General features: G+C 37.6%; 1 protein-coding gene across 1 annotated transcript in view; it reads left to right on the top strand.

Annotated features, from left to right (window-relative positions):
* The window catches only part of hs6st1b (heparan sulfate 6-O-sulfotransferase 1b), a 50,648-nt gene extending 36,680 nt beyond the window's left edge, over positions 1-13,968 (top strand). The window contains exon 2 of the mRNA XM_084102565.1: positions 12,592-13,968. Coding sequence (XP_083958691.1) covers positions 12,592-13,294 — 703 coding nt within the window. The 3' untranslated portion in view covers positions 13,295-13,968. The remainder of the gene's footprint in view (positions 1-12,591) is intronic.
* The last annotated feature ends 922 nt before the right edge of the window (positions 13,969-14,890 follow it).

Below are 14,890 nucleotides of genomic sequence, written 5' to 3'. Positions count from 1 at the left end.
AGTATCCCTTTAATGTTTTGAAAGAAGTATCTTAAAGGGATAGTTCAACCAAAAATGAAAATTGTCATCGGATACTCACTCTCAAGTTGTTCCAAACCTGTATGAGTTTATTTCTTCTGTTGAACAGAAAATAAAATATTTTTAAGCACATTACAAATATTTAAATAAAAAATAATTAATGTAAAAATATTTAATTTTATTAATAAATGTTGAACTTCGCATAATAGCTAAGATTAATATATGCTGCAGAAGTATTTTTCATTCTTAGTTCATGTTAACTAATGGTAAAAAATTAAACATAATTGTAAAGTCTTACTGATTTTTCTATTTTATTTTTTATTTTTATTCTAGAAACATGCGGCACTAACACTAGGGCTTGTTTAATAGTCATAAAAGGTGAGAAACACTAACACATTTCTGTTTATTATCAGTTAAAGAGATGCTATTTGTGCTCTTGTGGTGTGCTCATCTCTACCGCTGAGCCAATGAAAATATAATTTGATTACCTTTTATTGTGTGATGCCAAGAGCTCTTGCTGAAATTATGACTCAGTTTTAATAGCATCATTACTCTTTTATTTCATGTAAATGAGTCATTAGCTGTGCGATATATCTACCATCTTTGGCTTTATGTTTTGGCTTTTGTTGTTTATCTGTAATCGTTCATATGAAATATTACTCTTTGTGTATACCAGTAAATGTGGTTTATATTTAGTATTTTCCACCAAACCTTTGATTACAGGGTGGGTGGCATGACCTAAATCTTCTATCACGCTATGATGTTTTATATATTGCATAACGGCAAAGCTGTCTATGTGAGAAATGACTATACTGTTCTTTTTTTTTTTAAATCGAGCCATGGATGTATACAGTACAGCCATATTATTCAACCGTTTTCAGCTCTAAAAAAGATATATACATGCTTTAAACGGACAGTGACCAACTCCTGTTTGACACTTTTGTTGTATCGACACTGTAACCAACAAAGAGCTGTGTGTTGTGATTTCAGATTCACTTTAAAGCCTACTGGTTCTTTTGATGGATCACAAGGAGGACCAAACACACTTCACATGTCACTTGCTTCTCCAAGGTTTTGTGATTTGAAGAAAATGCTGAGCAGGCCACATGTCACCTGTCACTTCACCTGCTATCAAACCCGCTGAGGCATAGACGCTGCGCACGGTGCCTACCCATACTGTGTGTTTGTGTATCGGTGCATGTCCGTGATGTTTCTTGAGTGCTTTGACGATATGTCTTATCTTTGCTGAGTGGCTGCGGTCGTGTCTCGCTGTGGGTCTCGCTAAGAGTGCTGAATATCTGTTCTCCACTTCCGAGACATTTATATGCTTTCGACCGCTGTCCTTGGTGCTGAACAACTGTCTGGGTGAAAGCTGGAGTGATTGAGTGGGGCGCTTGTACTCACACAGGTGGAAGGAAGTGAGGGACCTACCTAGTGTGGATGGTGAAGTGATGCAGACCAAACTTGATCACATTGTTAATTGAGTCCACTTCCTCTCTGGCACCAAACCCTGCTGCTCTTCAACCCCGACTGACTAACATAGTGGATATGAGGTGTCTTAAGTACCGTATCCACGGATAAAGTGACCCGGGATTTGACCCGGGTTCGTTTGATTTTGGTTCATTCACACTGCCAGTGATTTTCCGGAATCAGTTCACACACAACCCGTAAAAATCCCATAAAGACACGTGACATCGATGTGACTTGTAATGTCTCAGCAGCGTCTTGAGTTTGCTTATGAGCTTGTGCATGCTTGTGTGTTTTTTTTTTTTCCTCTGATTCAATCATAAACTTGCGCATTACGTACCGTTTCACAGCTGGCGAATGATCCCGGCTTCAGCGTCATCACTACGACACGGCATTATTACGGCTTTTGTTCACACAGCGTGCGTTCCGGGACTGAACACTGCAATGTTACTAGGTCCCCATCCCGGCATCGATACCGGCATCAATCCCAGGTCGTGTTTGCGTTATATATATATATATATTTAATTTTATACTCACAAATAATAAATCTGTGAATTGTAATGCAACACAGGAATGGGAATATACAGCTGAATGTACAGTAGATACTATAATGTTGTATATATACAACAATTAACATAGTTACATAACACAATTAACAAGTTAATTGTTATAGCTTTGGTTCCAATAATTGATAAAGACGTCTCATAAAGACACTGAAAGAACTGATTTATGACACTTGAAAATGTATATAAATATATATGCAGAAATCAAGTTCATTTACTGATGAGCAGTCTGAACAACACAGCGACTCTCTCTGCGGGAGATAACCAGTTTGTAGTGGTAGTGAAACGGGCTACATTTGTATGGCCTTTTCTTGCTCTCTTTGTATTTTTTTAATTCATTTGTGTATTTTTTTTCTTTTCAGTCTTTCCTTCCTTGCAATTGAGATCAGTTAAAGAATAGACCGCACTGAATTGCTAACTAGCAGCCAGTTTGCTTAAACATAGCCATTATGTCTTAAGTACTGATATGACCAACTAGCAGTTAGTCAAGGGGTGACCAGTCATACTTTTTGGTTTTAAATTAGACCAATCTACATTTTTATGTTACTAGCTTTAAAAAGTTATGAATAGTCTTAAAGAAAAAATATGATGACTAGCTTGTGAGACAATATTCTTAGCAGTTTATGCAACCGGCCCCAGTTTGACTGATTCATTGAAAACAACTGAATCAAGATTTGTTTTTGAATCGTACACTATCATGTTCTCTTTTTTTTTTTTTTTTTTTTTTTTCTCCCTTTTTGTCTTCCGTACTTTGTTCTTTCTTTTTTTTCTCTTTTTTTTTCCTGCATCTTACCTTTTACTTTCCCTCCTATAATTTTTCCATTAATTCCATTTTTTTCTTTTTTGTTTACATTCCTTTCTTTGTCCTCCTTTTATACTTCCATTCCTTCCTTTTCTCATTTTCTGTTCTTTTTCTTTCTTGCTTCTTCCTTTAATTTGTATCTTTCCTCTTTTTTTCTTATATATGTATGTGTGTGTGTGTGTATGTATATGTGTATATATATATATATGTATATATATATGTATATATATGTATATATGTGTGTGTGTGTGTGTGTATATATATATATATATATATATATATATATATATATATATACACACACACACACACACACACACACACACACACACACGTGTGTATATATATATATATATATATATATATATATATATATATATATATATATATATATATATATATATATATATATATATATATATATATACATGTATACACACAACATATCCTTCGCTCTTTGCTCTTTCCTTCTTTTGTTCTTTCTTTCTTTCCTGATGACATTATACATTGAGAGTTAATATATTCTTAGTTAAAATATACACAACTTGTAATCTTGTCAGACTCAGGAATTATGCTCCTTTTGTTTTGGCTATACTTTGGCTATTAGCTTTGTGTGTGTGTGTGTGTGTGTGTTAGTTCAAGTGTGGGAGATTGACATCTGGCCCTGAAGGGTCTCCAAGGCCCGTCTGCTTTTATCAACCTTCAGGCATATGAAGGTCTCTGTCTGACCTCCTTCCAAGGACCCTCAAGGCCAATGCAGCAAGGCCAGCAAGGCCAATGTTTCATTTGAGCTTTCACTTTTTTTCTTGTTTATCTTTATGCTGGTTTCTCTCAGCGTCACCATGATAAAAATGCTGTCTGTGATTTAAAATGACAGAATTCACAGATGTCTCCATTTGCCCGATCTTCATCGAACAGAGCGAAAATAGACTTTGCAATTATCCAGGAGTATCTGATGTGTAACAGGCATCCTGGAGAGGTCAGAAACACTTATTAACATCAAACTGTGCGAGCGTGCGTCATGTCTTCCTTGTGCGTTTGTTGTCTTTGTACACTAAATAAGACATTCTTTGTTTATTTGCACAGAATAATGTGAACACATGTTAAACGTGATGGTTGAAATATAAAACCGATAACAAGCTAAAGATAGAAATATCAGCACACACAGTATATTCTGACTAACATAAACCAATCCTAACTAGCAACACAATGCATACTGGTCTCATTGTTCAGCATGGCAGTAAAATTAATGTGTATATTCTAGTATAAATGAAAAAATTGCAGTACATGGTACAATAAATAGACAGTTTAGCCTGAAAGGATGGATGTGCAACACCAGCACAGCAGTGATGTGCATTAGCCAGGAAAAAAGGGGAAAAGCCTCTGGCCTCCTTCCAAACAGCCTGAGAAAGAGGAGCCAGAGAGAAAGAGAGAGTGAGAGTGAGGATGAGGAGGAGCAGAGAAAGGAACGGCATCTGCTTCGCGCCTCAGTAGTTTTAAAAAACAAGCGGAGGGGAAAAACGCTGGATGCCAGAGACTGTGAGTACACCTGTCTGTGTGTCACCATAGCAACCTAATTAAAAGGCCAATAGGATGAAAAAAAAACAGTTCAGTGGGAAGATCAGAGTGAGACTGCAGGAAAAACGCTTCAGCTGGGGTGATTGAGAGAGAGAGAGAGAATATGTGACCCTAGACCACAAAACCAGTCACATGGGTCAATTTTTTGAAATTGTGATTTATACATAATATGAACGCTGAATACAGTAAATACACTTTCCATTGATGTATGGTTTGTTAGGATAGGATAATATTTGTCTGAGATAAAACTATTTGAAAATCTGGAATCTGAAGGTGCAAAATTATCGAAACATTGAGAAAATCGCCTTTAAAGTTGACCATTTATGTGTGCGATTGTGCTGCATTCACTCACAAAAATAAATGTTTTATATATTTACGGTAGGAAATTTACAAAATATCTTCATGGAACATGATCTTTACTTAATATCCTAATAGTTTTTGGCACAAAAGAAAAATCGATAATTTTGACCCATACAATGTATTGTTGGTTATTGCCACAAATATACCCGTGCGACTTGTGACTGGTTTTGTGATCCAGGGTCACATATTTACAATTGCTTTCTTATTATTTCATAGTATTATAAAACATTGCTTCTCTTTGTTTAAATAATATAATTTGCAAAATAATACCTCTTTTGTTTGTTTTTTTCCTTTTTTTATTATTATTATTATTTTTTAAAATAAATTTTACTTGCTAACCCATATTTATTCTTGCTTTTGTTATTTAGCCTTCTTTTATATTTCTACTTCATATTTTTTTACTTTTTAATTATTATTTTATTAATATCATATTTATCTTTAACCCAAATTTGCTATTGCTTGTATGTATATTTGTATGTTTTTTAGTTCATATTTCCTCTTTTTTCTTTAACTCAACTTTACTATAACCTTTTCATTATTTGTACATTTATTTACAATTTTATTAATTATTGATATTTTATGTATTTTTTGCTATCCCATTTTGGTCACACTTTAGTTTAGGGTCTAATTCTCCCTATTAACTAACTAGTAATTACGACTTTTGCCTCAAACTCTTAAGTACTGGTTATTAATAGTTAGTAAGGTAGTTGTTAAGTTTAGGTATTCGGTAGGATTAAGGGATGTAGAATATGGTCATGCAGAATGAGGCATAATAAGTTTAGTGCTTAATGAGCACTAATAAATAGCCAATATCTTAGTAATATGCATGCTAGTTCATATAGTGACAAATGGACCCTAAACTAAAGTGTTACCATTTAACTTAATTTATCATGCGGTAAAAGCACACTCCGTCTCAAACTGAAAGTGAGAGTGATCATTTCAGAGAAATGGACTAGAACAAAGGTCTCATGTATTTCTGTCTCACTCTCTCTTTCTCTAAGATCTCTTTGTCTGTCTGGTAAGACTAGTGGTCTAAAGATGCCCGGGGTTAAACACATTCCATCCTCGTGTTCCAACACTAAAACCTAAAACACTAAAACAGGCACCTTTGTTCTAAATAAAATTAATGAAAGAAAGAAATAAGATTAGTTTAATTAACTAAACAGACAGGGAAAGCAGAGCTGTCTTTGGTAATGGAAATAATTCAATTTTAGTCTGGACTGTATGCATTAAATACCCAGGACCGAAGAGATCATGTTTCCATTTTATTCCAAGCAGTTCTGTAGGAATTGTGGGTTCTGTTGGAATTGCAGTGTGTGTCCGTGAGAAGTCAGTGAAGGTGAAATGGAGGATCTTCCCCTCAGGCTGTTAGGGGGTCTCTTCGCTATAAACATTGCTCACATTCCTGCTACTAATTGGATCAGAACCGTAGAGTTCCTGGTGGAGAGCTCTTTCATTGTGCTTTTAGAGTCTTACGTGGGTGGTGGTCTGATTCTTCTCTCGCTCACACGCTACTATTTTGTCTGGGTTTTTTTTAGGGGAACATGGTGGTTTCTTCCTATTTTGGTCACATCTGGTGATACATTGGATATTTATGACATTAAAATAATAATAATATATATATTTTTTTAAATGGTTGTTCTTCTGTTGTGAAACTTAATAAAATGTTATTTCGAATTTATTTTACAATAATAGTAATAATTTATTATTTATATTAATTATATATCATTAGTAGTGATAGTAGTAATCGTCGTTGTAAAATCGCCGTTCTTTTTTTATTGGCCACCAGCTTTCTTAAAGACTGGTAGGCTTTTTTTTTATTGTTTTGTTTTGCTTTTGTTGTTTTTTGGTTCTAGTTTTGTTTGGTTATCACTCAAAATATTTCATGGAAAACCTTTTTCTGAAAACTTTCCCCATAGCACATCCGCAAGGAGTAAATATTCAGGGTTGAATGTAAAAAGGCCAGGTCATCCTAGACTCTCTCAGGAGGGCATCATATTATGAGAAGGATTTATGAAATCCTTCATTATTCCCTCTCTAGTCTCCAGTCTTACCTTAGTCCCTCCTGAATCGTCAATCATACATAAACATGAAGAACTGCATGCAACAATAAGCTCTAGCTTTATTAAAGTGCTCCATCCTTATCGACTGTTTCGCTGCTGTCTGTCTCTCCAGCCATAACTCTCTCTTTATTTAAAGTTCAACTGCAATCTTCAGTATGTTTTCCCTAATACATCTCTTTTTAAATTGCACAGCATATGTCAGCTCACATTTTCCATCCATCGTTCATCGCCACAAAACATTTAATCATTTTCTGCTAATATTTCATCCTGATTCCTAATAATCTGTTAACAGCTAATTTATTAACATGTTGTGAATTGTTGCATTATAATATGTTAGCATGTGATGCTCATTTCGGAGTGTGAGAAAAACAGATGTTCCGACTTCAAAAAAAGTTGAAAAAGTTCCAGATGAAATCATAGCTCTGCTTCCGCACCGCTCACATAATCTTCAGACAACTGATGCCCGTCACAATTCACATCATGACAGCTTTTTAATGACACCCAAGAGGTCACGCAGGGTTCCTTCAGTGTGTTGGTTTGGTGCTTGATCTGTCCTTGCACATTTGGCAGATCTTAAACCTGCCGGGAGTCTTTCCGCCTGCTAGCATCTCAACATGCAATTTATCACCCGTTCTAAAGGGGAACACCTGTGCTGGTTTAAGATTGGAACAGACCTGCAGGGGGTCCACACATCCTTACTGACTTATTTACCACATTTCCAAGATGTTCTCTGTTTTATTTGTGGTTCCTCTTGCGGTTCCTCATCTATTTGGGGCACTACTCACATTTTTTTTTCCATAAAAATCTAATTCTTTATAGCTCTCTCCTCATCCTTTTTCTCCTTTCTTCCTCTCTCTCATGGACACACTGCCATCTTTATCTGTGTCTCTTCCTCCCACATCCCAAGACGAAAGAGTCGCAGCTCTCTTGTTAGTCACGCTCTCTCAGCTGTAACGGCTAGCGTGCGACAGCGAGCGCCACGAATAAGGTGGAATTTACATTCATCCTGGTGAAAGCAGTTGGGGTGCCTTTGATAGTCAGAGAAATCTAGCTGAAATCCTCCATCCCACCGTACTTTAACAGGTTTGATGCCATCACAGATGAAATTACCACCTTCTGAAACTTGGGGAGACCCTCTTTCATTCTCAGGTTTCATCTTAGATCTGGTTCCCTATACACTTCATCATGTTTGTGTATATTCACAGATCAGAGTAAAAATAGCTTATCTTGTTTCAAAGGATTGTGTAACGCATCATTTATCAGGTTATATTTTAAATGTGTAAAACGCAGCGTTATGTGAAATGATTGTGATATTCTACCTCATTCATTGCATATTTTAGCCTGCTTACTGTTAGCATGAGCGTTGCGTTATATGCACTGCTGTTCAAAAGTTTTTTGGGTTTTTTTTTTTTTTTTTAAATGTCTTCTTTTTTAGCAAGGATAGATCAAAATCTATTGCAAATCTAAATGCCCTTTTGAACTTCCTATTCATCAAAGATTCCTGGGGAAAAAGTAGCATGGTTTCCACAGAAATATTAAGCAGCATGACCGTTTTGATGATTGAATGATTGAGTAATGGCTGAAAATTCAGCTTTGCCATCATAGGAATACGTTACATTTTAAAATAAATGAAAAATACAAGACCGCTGTTTAAAAGTTTTCACAATATTACTGTTTTAATATATTTTTGATCAAATAAATGAAGTCTTGGTGAGCATAAGCGATTCCTTTCATAAACTTATTGATCCAAAACTTTTGAACCGTAATATAATTAATATAATTCATACAGACCTCTCATTGGTCTATAGGGTTGTTCCAGGCACTTCTAAGACAAGAATCCTCCTAAACGAGGTTAAAAATGATCACTGACACCATTGCTTTTCCATTAGGGCTAGGGCTAATTTCACACCACGCACAAAAGCCTGTGTAGATTTTTATTCTGTGTAGATTAACCTTAAGGATGTAAATGTGGACCGCTCCATGTTAACAAGATTTAATTACAACATTTCAAATAAGAGTTTATAATAATTCTCAATGGCTCACTCCCATAAAGTATGGTGCAATTTTTGTGCATTATTAAAATAAATGGAATAAATAAACTGGAAAGCAACTTTGTGAAAGAAACAACCAGGCCCACCAAACCCTGAATAGCATGTCAGTAGAGTTACATCATCTGATGAAAGGTATAATCATATCGCATGCGGTGGACTAGTTCAAAATGACTTGTTGTGGAGCCTTGCATCAAAATTTGAAGGATCAAATGCTTGTAATCATAAAAAACCATCCTGGTGTCATTGTGTAATCATCCTTGTGTGGTCAGGAAGAGGTAATGTTCAGTTGTGTGTGAGACAGAGTTTTGTGTGTGTACACAAATGTCCACACTGAATTGTCAATGCTTTTCTTTGTGTTTTTTTTTTTTAATACTCGGCTCTTACAGAGAAATGGATTTTCAAGTGGACCATCTCCAGGATGACAGACTAGAGTCATTTTGCACAGTCTGGTGCTTTTTGCCGGCAAAAAAAGAAACTTTCATTTCCCAAACCGCACTCAGAGCAGCAAAAACAGAGCTGAAACACCCAGGACAGCACAACCCTCCCTGATGAAATTAAACCAGTCAAGGGTACTAACATGTTAAACCAGTAGAAGTTTGGAGGCTCTGGCGAGGTGAGGGAACCCTGTGTCAAGAGTCAGTGTAGGTACTGCATCAATAATTCAGCAATGCTTCACTTCTCTAGTTTAAACACACTATTGGGTGGAAGTACTGGGAGTGAAACTTCCTAAGAAGCCAACAATGGAGATGAGTTGCCTTCTGGGTGTGTATGTGAGAGAACAAAAACATATTGGACCCAACAAACACTATCAGGGTTAACACACTCATCCAAACCAAACACTGGAAGTTGTTCTCTCTATTTTTTTTCCACTTCTGCTGTGCGTTGTGTGTCTGAAAGAGGAAAAAGTGCCCCCACAGCTGTTTTGTGTCGGGTCTGTCAGAAAGGGTGACTGGTCTTTGTGCAGTCATCATATATTTGAGAGGCTGATTTGCATGCGGGGTCGTGTCAGATGGAGAGTTGTGACGGCTCCACTGTGAGCTGTCACAGCCTGAGGAGGAGTCTTCCAGCATGCTCTGTCTTCATCTCTGACCTTGAACTCCAGACTCTCCAGCGGGCTGTTCATTCCGTCTCTCTCAAGAGCCACATTTCCTTTCCCATGTCTCAGTGGAAGAGAGCAGGGTTGTAACCTCAATAATGGGATTTTTAATGAAGTTGTGGATTGTTTTAATGTTTTTGTTAAGTGTGTTTGATTCAACAGTGAAAAAGCATGGATGGAGATGAATGATGAACCACCACAGACATACCAACCGTTGGTATGTCTGTTCATTTAGGCAACCCATCAGTCAGTTTATTTAAAACTATGTAGTTTTACACATGTATACTCTTCCTGACATTGAGGTTTTGTAGTACAAGAGGAATAAACAAATACTTAAAACAACATCTGCCAGATTCCTACACTTCCTGTTGACTTTGCCAAAGCAGCCTTGTACACAAGCACACATGCTGAAATCCTTCCACCCAAGCTGGCCTCAGCTTGGTCTTAATTTAATTATGAAACACTTTTATAAAAGAGACTAGTGTTCAATAGCTTAATTTATGAGTCTGCACACTGCAGCAGTCCAAGCTCGTAGTATGACCCTCAGTTGCATTGTGAGGTGCCCTAAGTCTCAGTACTGGGTCCATTCTCATTAATAATGTGGCTGTTTCGCTGTGTGTTATTAGTATTGACCGACCTTGCACAGAGCAGGCAGCCAGTTATTGGCTGGGATTTGGATCTGCCATGCGTGTTGATGGGGCCCAGAGTTTAATCGCTGTGGAAACATGAGAGTTATTAAAACAGGAAGACTTGGCACTGCAGAGGGATCTCAGATGTCTCTCAGGCTCACTAATGATTATAAGCCTGTAGCCTTGTCACCAAATAGTGTGAAAGGAAGAGGGAATGAACAAAAAGAGATCTGAAGATCCTAAAAAGACATAAAGAGTCAAACAAATTATTCTATTGATTTAGGAGAAAAGAGGAAAAGATCAACGGAAGTCTGAAGAAGTCAGAAAGTCACCTTTAGCAACGATCTTGCAAGTCTGAGAGTCGTCTTGCTGTGACAGGGAAGGTATTGAAATGTGCATAACTGCCCTATGCTTTTGTTAGGGCCTGGTTAATACATGCACACTGCCACCATGTGGTCAGTAAGGGAACTGCATGTAGAGTGTAAGGGCATTTGAGTGCACAATGTTGGCTGGATTGCCACCTCTTGGCCGGAGGCAAGATGATTGCTCAGTGTATCTCAGCACCCAGTGATACCTTTAAGTGCAATGTGGGTCACCAGCAATGAATTTCAGCATTGCTCACTGTTCTTGTCTAATCAGAGATTTCATGCTGTTTTCGAATGTGTAATCAGCTCTCTGGCACTTTGAGGGGAATCTGTTACCTTGGCACATTTGGTCACAGGGGTGTGAAGAGGTAATGTAGGGTGAAGCACAGCTGGAGCTGGGTGGTGACGGGGGCGTTGAATCAGTAACTGAGAGCTAAAGCTCTCTGTCATCAGTTTGGTTGAGATTAATCTGTTGAAAACCACCTGCTAGGTTGTTGGCAGTGCTTTGTCTACCTCCCACTCCACATATCCTTTGCCTGCTTCCGCCAAAACTCGTTTTCCCTGTGGCCTTTGTCCCTGTAGCATGCTGTGGCAGAATGCTCTGGTAAATTATTTTTGCATATTTTTCAGGAAAGGTCCCTATAGTGTGCGTGTAAGCAGTGTAAGAACTAAGGTCTTTTCTTGAGGTGATTTCATCACCATCGTTATCTGACTGCTCTCACTTCAAAACAGCCTTTCACTAAAAGACTCTGAGCCATGCCTGTTTTTTCACTTCAGCTCCATATAATGATGGTTTAAAGATGTCTGCAGATGTTTGGGTATAAGGATTTTTTTCATCTCTTGTTAAGGCGGTGTGCATGGGCGTACAAGATTTTTGTAGTGTGTGTGGGTGAAATTTGAGTTTTTATTCAATTAATTTTAAACCGATTCACTGAAATTAATTGAAACTTACTAACTTTAATGCCATTTTGCTACTTACATTTATGCATTTTAGCAGATGCTTTTATCCAAAGTGACTTAGTTACATGCTATATCAGTAGAGCTTGTATTATAACATTATGATATTAATTTATATAAATTATATTGATTTTTAAATTATATAATTATTTTAATACATAAAAGCACACCAAATATATTGTGAATATCACAATGATGTTTCAAGGTCCGTCGATCACAAGAGAATCTAAGCAGGCAGGATGTGAAGTGGTGGGAAAGGATTAAGACATTGGTGCCCCAGGACATGCTGGGAAGACTGAGCAATTCAGGCATTTGAGTCACGGTTTACACCTGTTACATCCTGTCTTTCAAAACAAAGTATTAATTGTAGGATAAAGTTATAGACGTACTATACCCACAAAACAGGTTGCATTGTGATCATTTTCTTTTGTTCTACTGTACGTGTTTTGTTGAGATAAATAGAATATTCATGTAAAGCATGGCACTAGCAAAGCCAAGGTCATTCAGTTCCAAGAGTATGCCTTTACTGATCAAATGTCGCTTTGGATACAAGTGTCAAATTTTTTAATAAAAATATCATAATCTTGTTTATTATTGGTTTGATTTATGACTAATGGAGTTCTCCTATCCTGTTTCCTACAGAAAGTTCTACTACATCACTCTACTGAGGGACCCTGTTTCCCGCTATCTTAGCGAATGGAGGCACGTCCAGCGCGGGGCCACGTGGAAGACGTCCCTGCACATGTGCGACGGACGGACCCCCACACCCGAAGAGCTGCCGTCCTGCTACGAGGGCACGGACTGGTCAGGGTGCACTTTGCAGCAGTTCATGGATTGCCCCTACAACCTAGCCAATAACCGCCAAGTGCGCATGCTGGCTGACCTCAGCCTGGTAGGCTGCTACAACCTCTCAACGGTCCCCGAGAAGAGGCGCTCGCAGCTCCTGCTCGAATCAGCCAAGAAAAACCTGCGAGACATGGCTTTCTATGGCCTCACGGAGTTCCAGCGGAAGACGCAGTACTTGTTTGAGCGCACCTTCCACCTCAAGTTCATCCGGCCGTTCATGCAGTACAACAGCACGCGGGCGGCTGGCGTGGACCTGGACAACGACACGATACAGCGCATCGAGGAGCTCAACGATCTTGACATGAAGCTGTATGATTACGCCAAAGACCTGTTTCAGCAGCGCTACCAGTACAAGCACATTCTGGACCGGCGGGAGCAAAGACTACTGAGAGGACAGGCGTCTTTCCACAGCCCGTTCCGAGAGGACGGAGTCAGGGGAGAGGGTATGGCACGCCTGCCAACCGAGGACTACATGAACCACATCATCAATGGATGGTAACCGCCCACCCCTCTCCAGAGAGACCGAAAAAGAGACAGTAACGAGGAGAGGGGGAATAAACGTACCCAAGTGGAATACCCATTCCCAGGCTGGAGAGTTCATTGTTCCATCCTTTGGTCTAGAATACAGGACCAGAAAACGTTCTAGAAATGTGTCTGTGAGCGTTTCGCTTAGTGCAGCATCTCAAAGGCCTTTTTAAATGAAAGTTCTGGCATAACAGGTATATTAAATTATCGATTCTTTTTTTTTTGTGCCACAAAACATTTTTTCTCGACCTCAGTGCTGCAGTGTTTCACAGAAAGAGTGACTGAAATGAACAAATAGGTATTTCAATACCTGATTCACATGAATATCAAAAAATCTATTGATTGTTAAAAGATTGTTTTTTTTATTTACATAAATATGTATAATAAATCTTAGATTGCCTTTTTTTAAATCCTCGTGTGAAGTGGATGGTGCAGTCACAATTGGCTGAGAATTACTAACAGGTGTTGTGAGTATGATTTTATAGATCTTAATATATATAACACAGAAGATTCCCTTTTTCCATGAGTGTTTTTATTATTTTTCCCCCTTTGAGTGTTGAACAGATTCCTGTAAGCCCTGGAGATCGTGTTGAAAAGCCATTCCTGAAAGTCAAATGTATCCAACTGCAGTTCTGTCAATACTGATACCTAAAAAAAAAAAAAAAAAAAAAAAAAACGCCATCATGCACTGTTTTGTTTGTTTTTATTTTAAGCATGTGCTAATTTATACAGTATGCACTGTATGCATTCTGTGCTGTGAACCTTTTACCCATAATCCAGTGCAGTATATTTGCATTGTGAATCACATACTTTAAATGAACCAAATCTTTCTCTTCCTTTTCCGATCCTGATTCACACTTGCCCTCATAAATTGTTGAGTTTGTGTGCATGTAAAACATGTTAATTGAACCTGCACTGAGCATGTTGAGGCTTGACATCGCTTACAGATAGTTCTCGTTTGGCTCTGTCTACAGAGACTCCTTAACTCCCATCTTCGCACTTCCCTCCTGCTGAAACTCAAAATAAATAGACTGCTATTGAAGCCCATTGAAGATCCATGTTAAAATGCTTATGGGAAAAGTGTGAAGAAATGGATCATATGTTCCATCTGTATGTATCAATCAGAATATGGAGAACAATCCTGATTAAACCAAGAGATTGGCAAGGAAAATGTGACCTGTGTGTGTGTGTGTGTGTGTGTGTGTGTACACAAGTGTGTATGTATGTATATGTATATATATATATATATATATATATATATATATATATATATATATATATATATATATATATATATATATATATATATATATATATATATATATATATATATAATATAGTGTGTGTGTGTGGGAGAGGGAGAGCTAATTTGAGGTGTCGAGTTTGCTTTCCAACATGATCATTACTGTGAGTATTTCTGTTATTCAGGACACCTGTATCTTTAAAGGTACCAATAAAAATATATTTCCCATTTTTATGACACAGTTGTGTTGTCCTTGTATAATTTCTATTTTTTTTCTCTAAAGAGCAGTATAGCTTTAAAGGACAAAACAGCCATTACTCCAGTCTT

This window comes from Abramis brama (genome assembly GCF_963993115.1).
Source record: "Abramis brama genome assembly, chromosome: 24".
Classification (NCBI taxonomy): domain Eukaryota; kingdom Metazoa; phylum Chordata; class Actinopteri; order Cypriniformes; family Leuciscidae; genus Abramis; species Abramis brama.
Note: the sequence above shows the minus strand (reverse complement) of the source record. Positions and strands in the feature narration are given on the sequence as shown.